Source organism: Mycteria americana, chromosome 17 (assembly GCF_035582795.1).
Source record: "Mycteria americana isolate JAX WOST 10 ecotype Jacksonville Zoo and Gardens chromosome 17, USCA_MyAme_1.0, whole genome shotgun sequence".
In the NCBI taxonomy this organism is placed as follows: Eukaryota; Metazoa; Chordata; class Aves; order Ciconiiformes; family Ciconiidae; genus Mycteria; species Mycteria americana.
The window spans coordinates 1,232,656-1,248,079 of NC_134381.1; the positions used below are offsets into that span (position 1 = coordinate 1,232,656).

A 15,424-nucleotide genomic window follows, 5' to 3' on the forward strand; every position below is an offset into this window, starting at 1 on the left:
AGGTTCTTTGCATTGCCCCTTGGAAAGCAGCAATTTACTGTTTTCCTGCTGGATTTTTCATCCCTGTTTAGGGTAAACTTTCCCTTCCCACTTTGTGGAAGGGAAATGTTGCAAATGTTGAAACAAAAACGCCATGTTTTTAGGGAAGCCCACTGTTTCCACATGAACTGTGTATTAACTGCAACATATTTGAAAGTAAACGTTTGTGATGAAAGTTGTGTTTAACCTGCCGTTTCAATGGAGAAGCTGAAATGTCAAAGTGAAATGAAATATTTGGAATTAAGGTCTTTAAACGGAAGTACTTCATGTCAAATTGTTGATCTAACAAAAGTTTTGAAACTACAGATGCACTGAACTCTTGTGCACTGAAAATTTTGAGATCAGATTTTCTCATGGAAAAACCTCTAGAGAGAAACCTCAGTGTGAACACATACACGTGTGTACAGGTCTGTCTGGTCCAGAGAGAAGCCACAATCTAGTACCATGGAGAAAACACCTTTAGATTTGGCTGCAGGAATCATTACCTGAGTCCTGGGAAGAACTTCGGGGTCAGCTGGGATCCTGCCCAGGATCTCACAGAGGACAATGCCAAAGGAAAACACGTCCACCTGTAGGAGGGGTGGGAGAGCAGGAGGTGGGACAGGGCATGCACAGAAGCAAAGCATGAGAAAGGGGAGTACCAACAAGGTCCTTCCATTAGTTATGCAAAAGCCCATCAAAAAAGCCCACTGGAGATGGAGGCAGCAAACCCCTAAACTTCTTCTGGGCTTCTGAATCCACCCAGAAACACCACAGCCCCACTTGGAGTCCAGCCTATGCTGGCCCTATGCTCTTATTCAATGTGTCTGGTGCTTCTACCACAGCTCTGGCACCCCCCACAGATCCTGCAACAGGCTTATTGGGCTGTAACTCATCAAGCATCTTCCTCAGAGAGGCTTCATGGTGTTTGTCCATGGCAGCAATCCATGTCCCCTAAAAGTTTAACTTAACAAGGCCACATAACAAACTTCCAAGTTGCTAAGCAGAGCATTACTGACAAAGGTCCAGGTAGCAGGGCAATGTTTCCCGGGGCAGGAGAGAAGGGACATGCTGTTGGGATGTTTTCTGCTGTTGGGACATGTCACCAGCAAGGAGAGGAGACATCCCCCATGCGCACTGGGGAGCTCTGAGGATGAACAAGGAGCTGGGAGCTGGGAAACAGTGCCATACCTTCCGGTCATAGGGCTCTCCCCGCAGCATCTCAGGAGCCATCCAGAAAGCAGAGCCCACCAGAGACAGCTTCCTCTCCACATCCTTCACAGGCAGCTCCACCACCTCCCTGGCCAGGCCAAAGTCAGTCACCAGAGCCTCGCGGCCACGCGGTGTCACCCGAATGAGGCAGTTCTGAAAAGAGCCCATGGAGCACAGCGTGACATGCCCAGCGAGAAAGGGCCTGGACACTTCACTGAGTGGCACTTCGCCGGCCCTCAGCCTCCACCTCGCTGTTACAGGCTCTCCCCTCGCCAGAGATCTGCATCCTGGCAGCACACATGGAGTGCGCGGGGCATATTAGGGATGGACCAATCACATCTGAAGCCAGGAAAAGTCCTCTGAAGAAGCTGTTCAATGGACACGATGATCCACATCCTTTTATCTGAAAGAGACCTCAAAATGTGCATATCGACCCTGTTCACTGTTCAGCCGAAGGCAGGTAGGATCACAGCCACAGCCCTTCTCACTGCCCACGGCTACACATCCCTAACACAGCTTTCTGGAGGAATTCCTATAAAATTATCTTAAGGTTTCTCAAAATCCTAGCGGTTTCAGCCTGTTCAGTTCCCCAGGATTTCCTCCTCAGCATGTGCTCCCAGGGAACTTGCAGAAATGACAGGCATCTTCTCCAGATGGCTCTCACTAACAACTAGGTTTCAGCTGAGCATGTACACACTTCTCTCCCATATCTTCAGCCATCATCAATGCAGGCTTCCTAGGTTTCCCTGGGGAACGATAAACCTCTTTCAGGGTTGAACCACCACAGCCAGACAGAAGGGACAGGGACCTCCAGCACCCACTACCTTTCCACAAGCAGATCTGGAAAGCTCCTGAGCTCATCAGTCACCACCAAATAGGAAATTACATCTCACCTGACTTCAGAGCACACTGGCCAAGAAACCTGTGGTCAGAGTGAACCAGGTTCTTGCCTTGTCCTTGCCTGGTGCTTGCGATTTCGTGGTTAGTAACTAAGCCAAGTAAACAGCCTGAGATTACAAAGGTGAGTTTCATTCCTGGGCTGATGTCTCTCAAGACTGTAACACTTGACTGGCTTCCCCGCTGCCAACCTTCATCAATATTTCATGTTTCTCTTAAAAAGCTCACAGACCACCAACAAAAATGGCTTCTAGGAGATACACCACCATCAAGCATCAACTGCAAGGACTTGCAGGCTCTATTTCCATGAATCACCAAGCCAGCCTCTGGAGTCAGCTGACACAGATATGGTCCAGGCTCGTGGCCAACCCCTCTGCTCGCATTCCCTGTGATATCATGGACACACTGCAGATCCACCTGAGGTTTGGATAGTTTTGCCCAAGAGACATCAACAAAGCACTCCCCCACCATGTTCCTACTGCCATACCAGTGGCAGAGGAAGAGCCACATCAAATCCTGTCCCTGAGGACAAACCTGAGAATGGCAAAGCCCCAGTGCTATTCCTGCCCCCATCAAGCAGCATGAGCCCACGCTGAGGAAAGTAGCCTCCCAGCCAGAGGGCCAATACACCAGGAACAAGAAGTGCCTTTGTGTTACACCCAAAGCCTGTCTCCAGATGCCAGTCTTCAGAGCTGGCACGCTGCCAGGGTGTGAAACCCATGGAGGTGACCATCCTAAAATTGGTGACCTGGACCCTCTGGATCAAGGAAGAACAACTTCCCTGCGCTTGAGTGAGGAGACACGCATCTCCTGACCTCTGCTGGTGCTGTGCACACAGACAGGGACCATCTCACATGGCACTCACTCTCTGAGCCTGTGACCAGCTCCTGTTAAGCGACAGCTTCCTCCTTGCTGTAAGCAGGAAAGGAAATCTCTAAATCTGGCAGAGCTTCTCCTGCAACCACAGGCAAAGAAAACCATGTGCAATCCTGCACGCATTTCCATCTGGTTTATTTTCTGACAGCAACAGCACTAGGAGCAATATATTTTTATCTCCATCTGGGTCTCCTGCTTGGCAAGCGATGAATGCAATATAATGCCAGGTTTTATCAAGTCAGCTTCCTTGCCTGCAGAGGGATTAGCATGGAGCAGAGGACCAGCATGAGGCCTGAGGCCTCCTGGTTACAGCCCTAAGGGGTCCCTGTATGGTCCCCTAACACAGTTGGCTTCAGCAGTCTGGGGGCGACATCCCCTTTCCAGCTGTGTACCTTGGAGTTGAGATCTCGGTGGTAGATGTTCTTGGAGTGCAGGTAGATCATGCCTCTGGTGATGTCAGAAGCTAAGTCCACTTTTTCCTTCCACGTCAAAGCAATGTCTTTGCTGGCCAGGAGCTCCTCCAGGCAACCCCCATTCACGTACTGTGAACAGAGACAAAAAGCGGGTGACTGTGCAGCCGGGCACAGGCTCCCCTGGAGCTTCCTGGGTGCTGAACCCTCCCTCACCAACCCAGGAGCCCCTCCTTCAGGATGGAGGTTGGGAATGCTACCGCATGCAGGGGCCCCTGTGTGTGGCACGGTGCATATACCCCTCCTGGCACAGCAAGTTACTGCCAGTCTCTGGGCTCTGCCCCAGGCTGTATAAGCTAGCTGGGGTCCTCACTCATGGGCAGCAAACTATAGGCAAAAAGCCTGGCAGCGGCTCAGTCAACACTTTCTGCCACCAACAGCGTAGGAACAAGGTGACACCTCGCTGGTACCAGCCCAGGCTGTTCCATTAGACCACACCACCATTCCAGAGCCACCCTGGAGGTCCTGCCGCTCTCCGTCTGCTTTACTTTCTACTCCTGCCCTCCATGCCTGGCTCCTCTTCTACCCGCCAGCTGGCCCATTCTGGCGCTTTGGTGGTACCAAGCCAACCTGAAACACTTTTTGGCTATCCTGCCTGAATCTCATGGCCCTGCAGTGATTGTGCCCCACTCCAGCTATGACCAGTTGTGGGGCAGAAAGGACCAGAAACCAATCCGAGGCAATCTTGCTAGTCCAGAGCCATTCACAGGCACAGGAGTTGGAGAAGCATAGACATGCATTACAGGATATCTGCCATCCTCCCTGCCAAAGAACCGCAGGGTCCTTGCCTGCCCACAGCACACTTACAAGCAAGAAACCTTTACCTCCAGAATGGGGTACAGCTTGTCATCCTTCACACATATCCCAAGGTACCTAAGCAGAAAAACACACACACACAAAAAAAAAAAGCTGTCAAGGTTCAGCTCAATCCCTCATTGCAAGAACTGCCTTAGAGACACCAAGCCAACTCCAGCCCCTAACAGTGCCCACTGCTCATGGCCGGAGGATGTGCCCACCTGACAATGTTGGGGTGGGAGAGCTTCTGCAGCAGGCTGATCTCACGCACAATCACCTCTTGGTCCACGTCATTCTTGTAGATCTTCACCACCATCACTTTACAAGCAGCAGGCTGGGTCACCTGGAACCAAGGTTGGAGCAGGACATCTCTTAGCTTCCAGAGGTCTACCAGCCCCTCTGGGCAACAGCATCCCTTCCCAACCAAAGGCCTGAATCTCATTTCCCTGCTGCCCAGAGCTTTGCACAGTCATTTGCACATGTGTAAGGTGCTGTCCCTTCCACATAAGCTCCACTCCAGTGATGCCTGCTTGGGTGGCTGCAGACAGCTAGGTCCCTCCTGTCCCAACACATCATAACACTATTTCTCTGCCAAAATTTGTGTGTTCCTTGGGATGCAGCAGTTTCTCAGCCCACACTGGGTTACTGCAGAGCTGACCTTCTCCCCTCCAATGCCTTGCATTCAATGTCCCTTCCCAACTGCAACCTACCCCACATCTCCATCCCTCCTTCCTACCTGGGTCTGATCCCTGCACAAGGCTGCTGGCCACACTCCTCATCCCCAATTCCTCCTGCACCCCTACCCACAGCCATCCCCCCTCCACCCAGGCTCTGCCAGACAGACACAACAAAGTAAGGGCAGAGCCAGCTTGTCTCTCCCCCGCATCCCAGGACGGAGGTCCCGTGTCTGCTTCCCAGCCACATGCTAACCTGAACCTCTGCTATGGATTACCACCAGACATTTCACTCCTAGGACTTCCCCCAGGCAGGGATACTGGAAGCTAAAGAACAGGAAACAAAATGTTCTTCCCCCACCTTACAACACTGAACAGACTGAGCAGGCATTTTTAGGAGGAAATTTGCTGTCCCCTGTGGAGGCAGCAGGGTTGGGCAGTACTGAATGCAGGGGTTTCATGCAGGCTGCAGGACATGCAGGGATGCCCTGGCTCTCCACCCCGACAGGACCATCCAGGGCCACTGCACTGCAGCTCATGTCATCTGGGTTGATGATCCAAATAGCAGTTTCCAGACCACATCACAGACCACGGTGGTACGTTAACATTTCCATCCTCAATTAACATCTGTTTTAAGGACACTTATGTATCAGGTGTGGCCCACACTGATGTCCTGACAGCTCCCCCAGGGCTAGCAGAGAATCCAGCCACGTGTTTAATGTTCTCTCATTTTAAAGTTTGTAGGTTTTGTTTGTTTGTTTTAGGGAAAAAATAGTTTAGACAAAAAATAGTTTAGACATAGCATGAGCTGGCTTAAGAGCAGCACTCCGAGCCCCAAAGTGTCACCCATTGCTCTCTGTGATGGACACCTTACGGATAAGGTTACTAGCCCAGGTGAGGAGAACAAAGAGCTGCATGTAAGACCTAGCTGGGCTGGAAGGAGAGAAAGGTTCATTACAATCAGGGTCACAAAACAAACTGTCTTGGGAGCAACATGAACTGCTGCTTCCTTTCTGAAGGAACGCAACCCGATAATCAATGTTATTGCTGGAATAACTCTGCCTCTCTACTCAAGCAGGTCATAAGGAAGCCAGGACTCTGACACCCTCACCTGATGGGACTTCATAACCACAGACTGTGGGTAGCGACCCACAGTCAGATGTAACTGATTATTAACTGTAATTGCACAGATATAAATATAAGAGATGCTATCAATCATCTTTGCCCAAAGGCTGTGAGTGCCCTTATGCACAGGAGAGAGTACAGGGAGCAGCTGAAATCTAGAAGATCTGAAAAACTTTCAGAAGAGCTAATGCTGAGTTTCAGTGAGACCTATTAGCTCTGCACAAACTCTGGTGGAGACAGTGAGCTACACTGAGCTTCCAGGTGAGGTTGCACATCCCAGATGGACACCAGCAGAGTTTACAAACACTGCCTGGGCCAGTGGAGTTAGTGAGCGCTGGAGGGGTTCTTGTCCACAGGGCAATGCAAAGTTCAGCCTAGTCTGGAGAAGAAATAACTGAAAAGCAAGGGTAGACCCACACCCAAAAAAAAGTAGTGGGAGAGATGGGCAAAGGTAACGGGCTCAGAAGGCCTCTTCTAAGACCAAAGGCCCTAAGACTTTGTTCTGGCCAACCTGGAGCAGCCCTTGGTCCACTCTCAATCACGCAAAGTGTCCAGTTTTGTCCTGGATTGGTGTGAGAACCAGGAAGTGCAGAGGGGCCTCCAAGGTACTCTCATTTCATGCTAATGAGTGATGAAGGGTAAAGATCTGGTGCCAGCCTTCAGTAGAGAAATAAAGGTGAACATCTGGCACTGGAAAGTTGCAGGAAGACAGGGAGTGGAACTGTGCTTCCTAACATGTATGAAGCTTTTTGAGGGCCAACAGAGAAAGAGGTTGCTCAGAGGCTCCCTTTGGGCAATGCCTTAAACCAGCCGCAGAAAAAAGAAGTCACATTGCATTTCTCTCCTGCTTTTGAGCACCTCAGATCCCTATGTATGAGACAGCTACCAATGAAAGAAGCTTTATGCTTTCCCTGAGAGAAACTCATACTTGAATAGTTCCTTATTGCACATCAGAAAGCTAAGTCAGAGAAAAGGGGCAAGTACCTTGTGCCCAGGTCATGCAATACATAACCCACAGAGCAGAAGGCTGTGCCCAGACCTCTTGAATCTGAGTCACCAAGTAGAACCAAGTGAATCCTCCTTCCTCAGCCAACCCACATATAACAACACCTGAGAATGGGCTTAACCAAAGGACAAAGGATGGCAAAAGCAGCAGGCAGCCACCACAGGTAGTGCCAGCGCTTTGGGGAGTCTATGTCCTTGCTGCAGGAGTGCTTTGGAAGAGAGCATCTGTTGACAAAGAGCTTCAAAGGACCATCACCAGTGATGCTTTGCAGCAGGACTGCTGCTGTTCAGGGCTATGAGTCCACAGGGGACTGGCTGACCCAAGAGGACCACAGGTCATCAGAGCACTCAGTTACGGTCACGCTTGAGTCCCCAGACAAATGTCAAGTCCCCACAAAGGACTGTCCTTGTCCCAAGTCCTCCTCCGCTGTCTTCTGACTATTTGATGCATAGCATTTCATTCAAACTTTATTTTTTTTTACATTTCTTTTTCTGCTTCTACTTCAAGAACTTATTTCATTTTCATTCAAGATCCATGTCTCCAGCCTGCCTACTGCTGGAATTTCATTCACTGCCAGGGCAGGAGGAAAATGTCTTGCACGGAGGAAACAGCAACTGTTACTATGAAAATCTGCTAGATAAAGGAAAGGGAAAGCAATGGCAACAGCATGCTGCGTAGGTGGGAAAAGCAATTACTAGACGGAGGCTGTGGTGGGGAGAGGTATTTGTCATGTATTGCTCCAGTCTGCAAAGAGCTGCCATAGACCTTTGGCTGAAGATTCCCCTTGAACAGCTTTAGTGCACTGTCCCTGGACCTGAAGTTTACCCAAAGGCTTTATCACAGCACCAAGCCCATATGCAGTAGAGGAGGAGACAGACCCTTGAGAAAGCAATGTGCATTTATCTATCTGACTTGCATATTTTCTGCAGTTCCGTGGCCAAATCCTGCCAGCCTGGCTCCCTTAGTGTCAACTGGCCACATGTGCTTACACCAGCTAGGGATCTCACCCAGAATATGTCAGAGTACCCCTCTGGCAGAAGCATCTTATGCTGGCCCAGGAGAAATGTGCAGCCATGATGTTTATCATGGGGCCAGTCAAGCTAAGGAGCTGAAGGCAATGGTAGAGTCAGACCCAAATTGTTTCCACTGGGCCTGTGTCACATCCCAACAACCAAGACCAGTGTCTGCAACCACATTCTGGAGGGCTGCTGGGAGGAGAGATAAGGTGGGCAAACCTCGCCACACTGCACAGCAACATGGCATGTGCTCTCAGAGATGAAGGCTGAGTCTCACTTCCTAATGTTATGCACCTCCTTTTGCTTTGCTGTTCATAGAGCAGCGATCACTGAGGGCTGCAGGGAAAGAGCCCCAAGTCCCATCTGCTCCCCCCAAATAAGCAGTGGCACTCCTGGGCCGAGGAGCAGCTTTGGAGGGGGAGCAAAGCTAGCAGCACCCCAGGTCCTATGCTTGCTCAGAGGGGGTTAAACAAACTCCCACACCAGTGGAGCTTGGTGCAGGGAGTGACTCACAACAGCCCCAGTGAGAAAAGCAGTTTTGCTTTGGTGACATACCATCTACATCATACACTGGCTTGCAGGGAGCCATGAGTCTCCTGACAAGAAGGCAGCAGAAGCAGAAGTGGACAGGCCAGCAGCCTGTCCCAGCCTGACCTTGCCCCAGGTCCCCTGCTCTTCCCCAGCATCACCATAACGCAGGGCAGCAGTGGGAGAGGGGTGACAGCGCTGGCATCTCCACGGGGTGTGGGTGGCCGGTATTCTGGGAGACACACGCAGCTTAATTTTACATTCTTTTTCTCTATATATTTTGCTACAATTGTGACAACAAAACCTGCACGGAGCATAAATATCCCCTAATCTCATCCAATACCCAGTTTAGCTCCCTGACAAGCCTGTTGTATGTCTAGATGACAGTATCAATGAGCATTGATTGATCAAGACCTCCCATCTCCTTCTTCACTATGGAAGGGTAGATGTGCATCAAAAGTGACGTGCTGGATGCGCCGAGGGGGGTGTCCTTTCCTCCCTCACCCCATCCAACCTGCCAGAGTGAGCTGGGAGGAAATAAGCTTGGGGAGAGGTTCCTCAGGTGAGGCACAATCTACACAGCTTCTCAGCAGCTGCTCAGCTGCTTTCACACAGGTCGCAGGCTGCTTGCATGTCAGTTTACCTTGTAGACCTTGGAGAAGAAGCCACTGCCTATTAGCTCGGCATTGAAGTTTTCCCAGAACTCCAGCTTCCTGACAGCTGTGCGTAGCCTCTGCCAGCGGTCCACGTGGTAGTAGGTGTCAGACGACTCACCATAGTACTGCATGGGGCCGGAGGGCTCCGGTGCGATCAGCCCTGCCTCGCACATCATGGGGGCAGCAGCTAAAACACAGTGTATTTCACAGTAAGCCAACAGCGGCATTTGGACATCAAACAAATACCTGCAACTAGAGACCAGGACTGGATGAAGCCCCAGGAACAGAGGGAGAGGAGACAACGCACTGACATGACACACCCTGCAGCACACGTTGCACTGGGAAGCACCCATGGGCACTGTCTCCTGGATAAGTCACCTCGGACTTGGGCCTGCTTTACACAGGTTATATTAAGACTTTTTTAGACTAGGACTTAAAGATGTCAAACTAGCATATATTCACTTATACCTTCTAAAGGTTTACGATAGATAGGATGCATCACCTTCAACACATGATAGTGCAGCCCAGGAAAAGTCCGGGGGACTTGGTCTTGCTCAGGCAGCTTATGTTGGGTTACAAGCCACTGTGTCTAAATTGGGCTTTTAGCATAGGTGACGTGCCACATACTAATGCCACATCTGTTACTCCAGAGCTCTACACAGGGCTTAGCTACTATTGCAGACACAGGGTCATGGCTTGAGTGTGCTAGTGGGAAACAATCTTAAAAGGGTCCTCACTTGGCAGGTGTCTACAGTTCATTATAAGCCCTAAAGAATCACAGAACAAGGAAATGCCCCAGCAACCCTCCTCCTGTCTGCATATCCTGAATTTGACTCCAAGCCCCACGTGCCTCTGCTAAATTGTCTTCCTTTTCCACTGCTCCGATTCTCACACTTCCCTCTCCAGTCCCCTCCCTCCATTCCCCTTTCTGGCTTTTATGGTACCAGGCTCACACTCCTCCAAAGCCATATGCCATTCTTCCCCTTCTCCACATCACTTGCCTCTAGTTACTTCCAAAAATGCAGGTGAGGCAAATCTAGTGGAAAACGGGCTTCTGACACCCTGGATAATTGTAAACAACCGTTGGTACGCTACAAAGCTGTCTGAGCACCTTCCACTCACAGCATGAGCTCAGATTCCTGGGGGCCTGGCGAGCTACTTTGCCAGACTGTAACCAGATGAGACAATGGTCAACAAAGAAGAATTCTTCAACACTTCCAGCTGAAGCAAAGGTAAGCTCTGCCCTCCCTAAGTTTCTGTCCTAGGTCTTGTACGCAACAAGGAGCCGTACAGCATCCCTTGATCCCATGGATTATTTCATGGCTACTTTGCTTCTACAGGGCGAGGCAAAATCTGCACTGAGACACGCATAAAATATTTGCACTGACCACCTAATCCACCCACAGTCCAGCCAAGACTGCAGGAATCTAGTCACAGCAAAATCAACATGACACATGGGCTCCTACCTGATTGCATGGCAAACACCTGCAGGACCAAAGCCCCAGAACTGCTCATGAACAGGGGAGCCTGTGGCCACGATCAGTGGAGAGCATTCAGATCAGGCACAGCCCATGAAAGAGGTTACAGGGCGACAGCTTTACCCCTGCTCTGACCCAAGGACAGGCAACCAAGGAACATCCCATGATGGGACACAGCTGCAGGGACCTGCCTGGAGGTTTTTGCCTTGGGACGGTCACTGCTTCTGACAGCCAGCACTGTCTGAAACGCAGCCATGCCCGGCCCCCTTCCATCTAACCTGCACCCAGGCACCGCACCGGCACAAGGGAAGAGGCTTGTGCAGAAGCAGGGGACAGGACTCACATCAGTCACACTCAGCGCTGCTAAAGCCACCCCGCTCTGGCTGTGTCACTGAAGGCGTTACCTTCCCAAAGGGACAATTCATCTAGACTCTGCAAGGATCTCTCTCTCTGGTGTGCAAAACAGCCCAGCTTTGGCAGGGCTTGGGGCATGGGTGCAGCAAGGCAAGGTGCCGGCACAAGCTGGTGGCAGGGTGCAACAAAGGGCTTTTATTGCCATGCTCAGCACGCAGGGCCGAGGAGCAGGAGGGAAGACACAGGAGGTGCTGCAGCTCCAGGCCAAGCAAGTGGTGCTGCACACTCAGTCAGCGAGACACAGAGGAGCTCCTCCACATCCTGCACAACTGGCCAGGACATAAGGGGACACTGACAGGGTCTGATGCATTCTGCTGACCCCAAGCTACCAACGAAACATGGAGAAGGAACGGCAAAGGATCGCCCTGAGCACTGGACCCATCTTTGAGGATGCAATCTCAAGGTTTACCCACTCCTGCTCCCAATCCTGGGACACAGGTTTGCCCTCTCCTATTGTGTGGATGGTGAAACAGTAACGCAGCAAGCCAGTCTCACCCCGGAGTGCTGGTCACTCACTGGCAAGCACCCCCAACTGCTGCTCTAGCTACCAGAGACACATACCCAGCAGGCTCTGAAAGCCTCTCCCTCCACTTTAGCACACTTCAGTAACAAAAGAACGAGAAAGAGGAGCCTTTCCTCAGCCAAGCACACCCGCAGGTGCCCTGATCCCCAGCTACCTTGGAGCCCCTCCTGCCTGCATGGTGACCCGGGCACAGGCACGACAGGTCCCCTTGGGCAAGGCAGGCTGCCTGGGGCTGCCTCTTCCACAGGGAATGGTTTCCTTTTCAGAGGCCTCTCTGTTCAGTGCTTTTCCCACGTACCATCTCCTCCCGCCATGACCTAGTTCATCAATTGCCTCTTTGTCCAGTAAAGAATCTCTGCAGCATCCCCAGCACGCCAGGAACAGCCCCTCGCATTATGCCGCTGAGTGGGAGCTGAGTCTTTATTTTCTTCTTATAAATGCGGCTGTTTGTCCCCAGATTAGTGCTGACATGTAGGCTGGGGGAGGAAACGGCCTTTCAAAATGCCAAGATTTATTTGAAGGCTTCCTAGGAGCTGGGCAGGGAGGGGGAGAGGATGGGAGAAGGACAGGGAGTGGGAAGGGTGGTCTTGGGGGACAGCCCGCAGCCTCAGGCAGGAGGGCAGGGTGCATCCTCGCGTCACCAGCAAGGTTTAGACCAACCAAAGCTGTGCTTTTGGCTGAGCAGGCAAAGTGCAGGGGCAGCTGCCCATATCCCCAGTGCTCCCAGCTCGAATTCGAACCACGGCGGGGAGACCAGGCTGGGGCATGGGAGGAAGCTCGTCCCTTCGAGACTGCCCTGCCTGCAGGGAGAGGTGAGATGGAGAGAGGACTGTGGTGCCACTGGCTTCCACCACCCTCTGGGGAAACTGCCCATGTCCCCAAGCTTTCAGCTGTGCCTGCAGTGAGGGAGGAGCTCCCTCTGTACACAGCAGCCAACATGCACCTTCCAGTTCACCAGGGCAGCAAGAAGCACCGAGGAAGCAGCTCATGGGCAGCTGTGAGCTGTCATCACAGAGAACCCACTCCTTGCCAGACTAAAAACATGACATTAGCAGTCATTTTGAAAAGCAGACCTGCGGCACCATCTTCCTCTGGGCTTTCCTCATATGCAGCCACCAGAGAGGCACCCCCATGCCAGGGAAGGGTCCAGCTCCCCAGCAGGGCTCGCTGGGGCTGCCCATGCTTGCTGCCATGCCACGGGCTCGACGAGGCTCCAGCAGCTGCCAGGGCTCGCAGAGAGGCCATAACCAGCACTGTGCACGCACCCCATGAAAGCAATCGTGCAGCCAAAAGCATGGCTCTGGCCCCACCGCCATGGCTGGCTCCAGCCCGGGGAAGGGCCCAGCAGGAGCAGGAAGGCATCAGGGGGTTTATTCCCTCTGTTCAGCAATGCAGCACCCGTGGCTTCCAAGTAAGCCACCACGCACCCAGCAGACCGTGCCCGGGCACGGGCCCGACTCCTAGGCCCGTGCACAGCCAGACACAGCCCCAAGCATCTACCCAGGCCCAGGCTCTGCTGCGACAGTGCAAACTCCAGGCTTCAAACTCCTCTTCTAGACAGCAAATTTTCCTGCAAAAAGAGAAGAATAGACTCTCCCTCCTCTCACCCGCCAGACAGCCAACCTGCCTCCCCTGCCACTGTTTCCAGGACTTTTCTGGCTGTCATCACAAAAGCAAAGAGCTTCTCCCCAGCCTCCTCTGCCAGTAAGCAGGCGGCTGGACCAGCCCCAGGGACCTCCCTGGACCAGGAAGCCCAGTGCCTGATGGCTGGAGCTTTGCCCTGGGGAACAGCATGTAAAAGCTTATCTGGTGCTTTCTAACATGCCGTGCAAAAACCTTCTGTGAGTGGGATCACTCTGTAAACAAAATATCTTTGCCAGGACAGCAGGGTGCCAGCACTGGGTGCCAGCACTGGGGTACACAAATGGTGGAACCCACCCTCCTGGTGGAGAAGGGGGTGTGCACTGACCGTGTATGTGTGCATGTGTGCTCACGTGTGCAGGATTTGGCCTTGGGGGGATCAGGTGCAGAAGGACGTTTAGAAATCCATAGGTGCTTATCAACATTTTGTAAGCGTCTAGCACTGGGGTTTACCTGTTGTGTTGCTGATAATGATCCTGATGCTTCACTGACGGCCAGTTGTTTACATCTCATCAATAAATCAGTAAATCACTTCAGACCCCAAATGGTTTAAACCACACGAGTTGAGTGGTTTTCTCCTGCAGCGCATGCGTGGGGTGCATGGGCAACGCTCCCTACAGTCCTCTCCATCCTGCTCTGCCTGCATTTGGCTCACGCAGAGGGATGACTACTCCTCAGCTCCCAGGTGAAAACGCAAAGCAAATCCAGACAACGGTAGTGACATTAGATGAGATCATCTGTCTAAGCCAGATGAACAAAACACCTCCATAGAGTTACTCAGCATTTATCTGTGTCAACAGAAATGGACTTTCTTCCGTTCTGGCTTTTTATAATAGACACCAGCAAAACTTCTTGTAGCATAAGGAAAATGTAGTAGGTCAAGCAAAATCAAAATGGACTTGCTGATCCCTAAAAATATGTTGCTGATCCCTAAAAATATGTCATCAGTATTTCTGAGTTCTTGACCCACAAAAAAAAGGAAAAAGTATTTCCCAAATACTCCCGGCCTGGGGAGGAGGCTAAAGACAGACCACAGCTCCTGCTGCCCAGCAAGAGGATGGTTTCCCACAGATAAAACAGTGACATTCACCAGTGAGAGGATGTCAGGAACAACCCTGCAGCCAATAGCTCCCAGCATCACCAGGGACCAGCTGGCTTTCCCTGGATGCCATCATTACACAAGTTACCAATTAGCTTTTCATAGACATCTTCACATACATGAGAACATCTAGTCTAAGCTTGGCTGTTTCCGTCAAGCTAACCCCAATATATTTGATCTCTCCAGTCAAAAAAGACAATTTTCTGTTGGAAAAAAACATAAAATAAAACAGAATCAGGAGGCAAATTAAAGTAAATTACGCAGCAGGGATAAAGGGATACTTGCATTTCATTTGAGCATGAACGCATTTTTCATAAAATGAAATAAATAAATACAGCCTGAAAAGTAAGACTTAAAAAGCTCAGGATAAGTTACTGGCAGGATAAATCATTTTCTCTTTGCAAATTCAAGTGCTTATTATGCTGCTGTCAACAAGGACATCTGTGCGCCACAGACCTGGACGAAATCCTGCCCTCCTGGGACGGCATCATGCTCACGGGGCCAGGATCACACCCTGGATTGCAATCCCGGCTTTGATTTAGCTGCTCAGATTTCAAACATATCCCTTGCCAGGTAAGAAAGAAACCTTAGGAAAGATCTAAAATCTGGGAAATCTGCTTCCACAGGAGATTTAAACACAAAGGAAAGTCACAAGAGAACCAATAGCTAAAGTATCCTTTTGCTGAGGAGAAAATGCCAAGTAATAGGGACAAGGACATTACAAGATCCAGCAAATGGGAACTCAGATGATCCAAGAGGACAGCAGGTTCTTGGCACAGCTAAATATAGGTCTTTGTTATAACTGGCCACCATGTGACATAAATCCCCCTCGAAATCTGAAATAGTTAAAAGACTCCACACACGTTCTACTGAGGGAGGACCTAAGCATTGGAAAACCTGATCAGGACACAGTCTTGATCTCACCTAAGTTATAAACAAGATGCATGTTATTCAGAAAGCAACCTAACCAAAAAGCATAACATTTCCAGGTGAAGA

General features: G+C 51.0%; 1 protein-coding gene across 3 annotated transcripts in view; it reads right to left on the reverse strand.

Moving 5' to 3' along the window:
- LOC142418222 (dual specificity testis-specific protein kinase 1-like) overlaps nucleotides 1-15,424 on the reverse strand; it is a 41,627-nt gene that overhangs the window by 4,032 nt on the left and 22,171 nt on the right. For all 3 annotated transcript variants that reach the window (XM_075519767.1, XM_075519768.1, XM_075519766.1), the window contains exons 2-7: nucleotides 9,261-9,460; nucleotides 4,490-4,611; nucleotides 4,298-4,346; nucleotides 3,396-3,545; nucleotides 1,210-1,383; nucleotides 525-608 (exon numbers count right to left, since the gene is read on the reverse strand). In XM_075519767.1, the coding sequence (XP_075375882.1) occupies nucleotides 525-608; nucleotides 1,210-1,383; nucleotides 3,396-3,545; nucleotides 4,298-4,346; nucleotides 4,490-4,611; nucleotides 9,261-9,449 (768 nt within the window). In that variant the 5' untranslated portion in view covers nucleotides 9,450-9,460. The remainder of the gene's footprint in view (nucleotides 1-524; nucleotides 609-1,209; nucleotides 1,384-3,395; nucleotides 3,546-4,297; nucleotides 4,347-4,489; nucleotides 4,612-9,260; nucleotides 9,461-15,424) is intronic.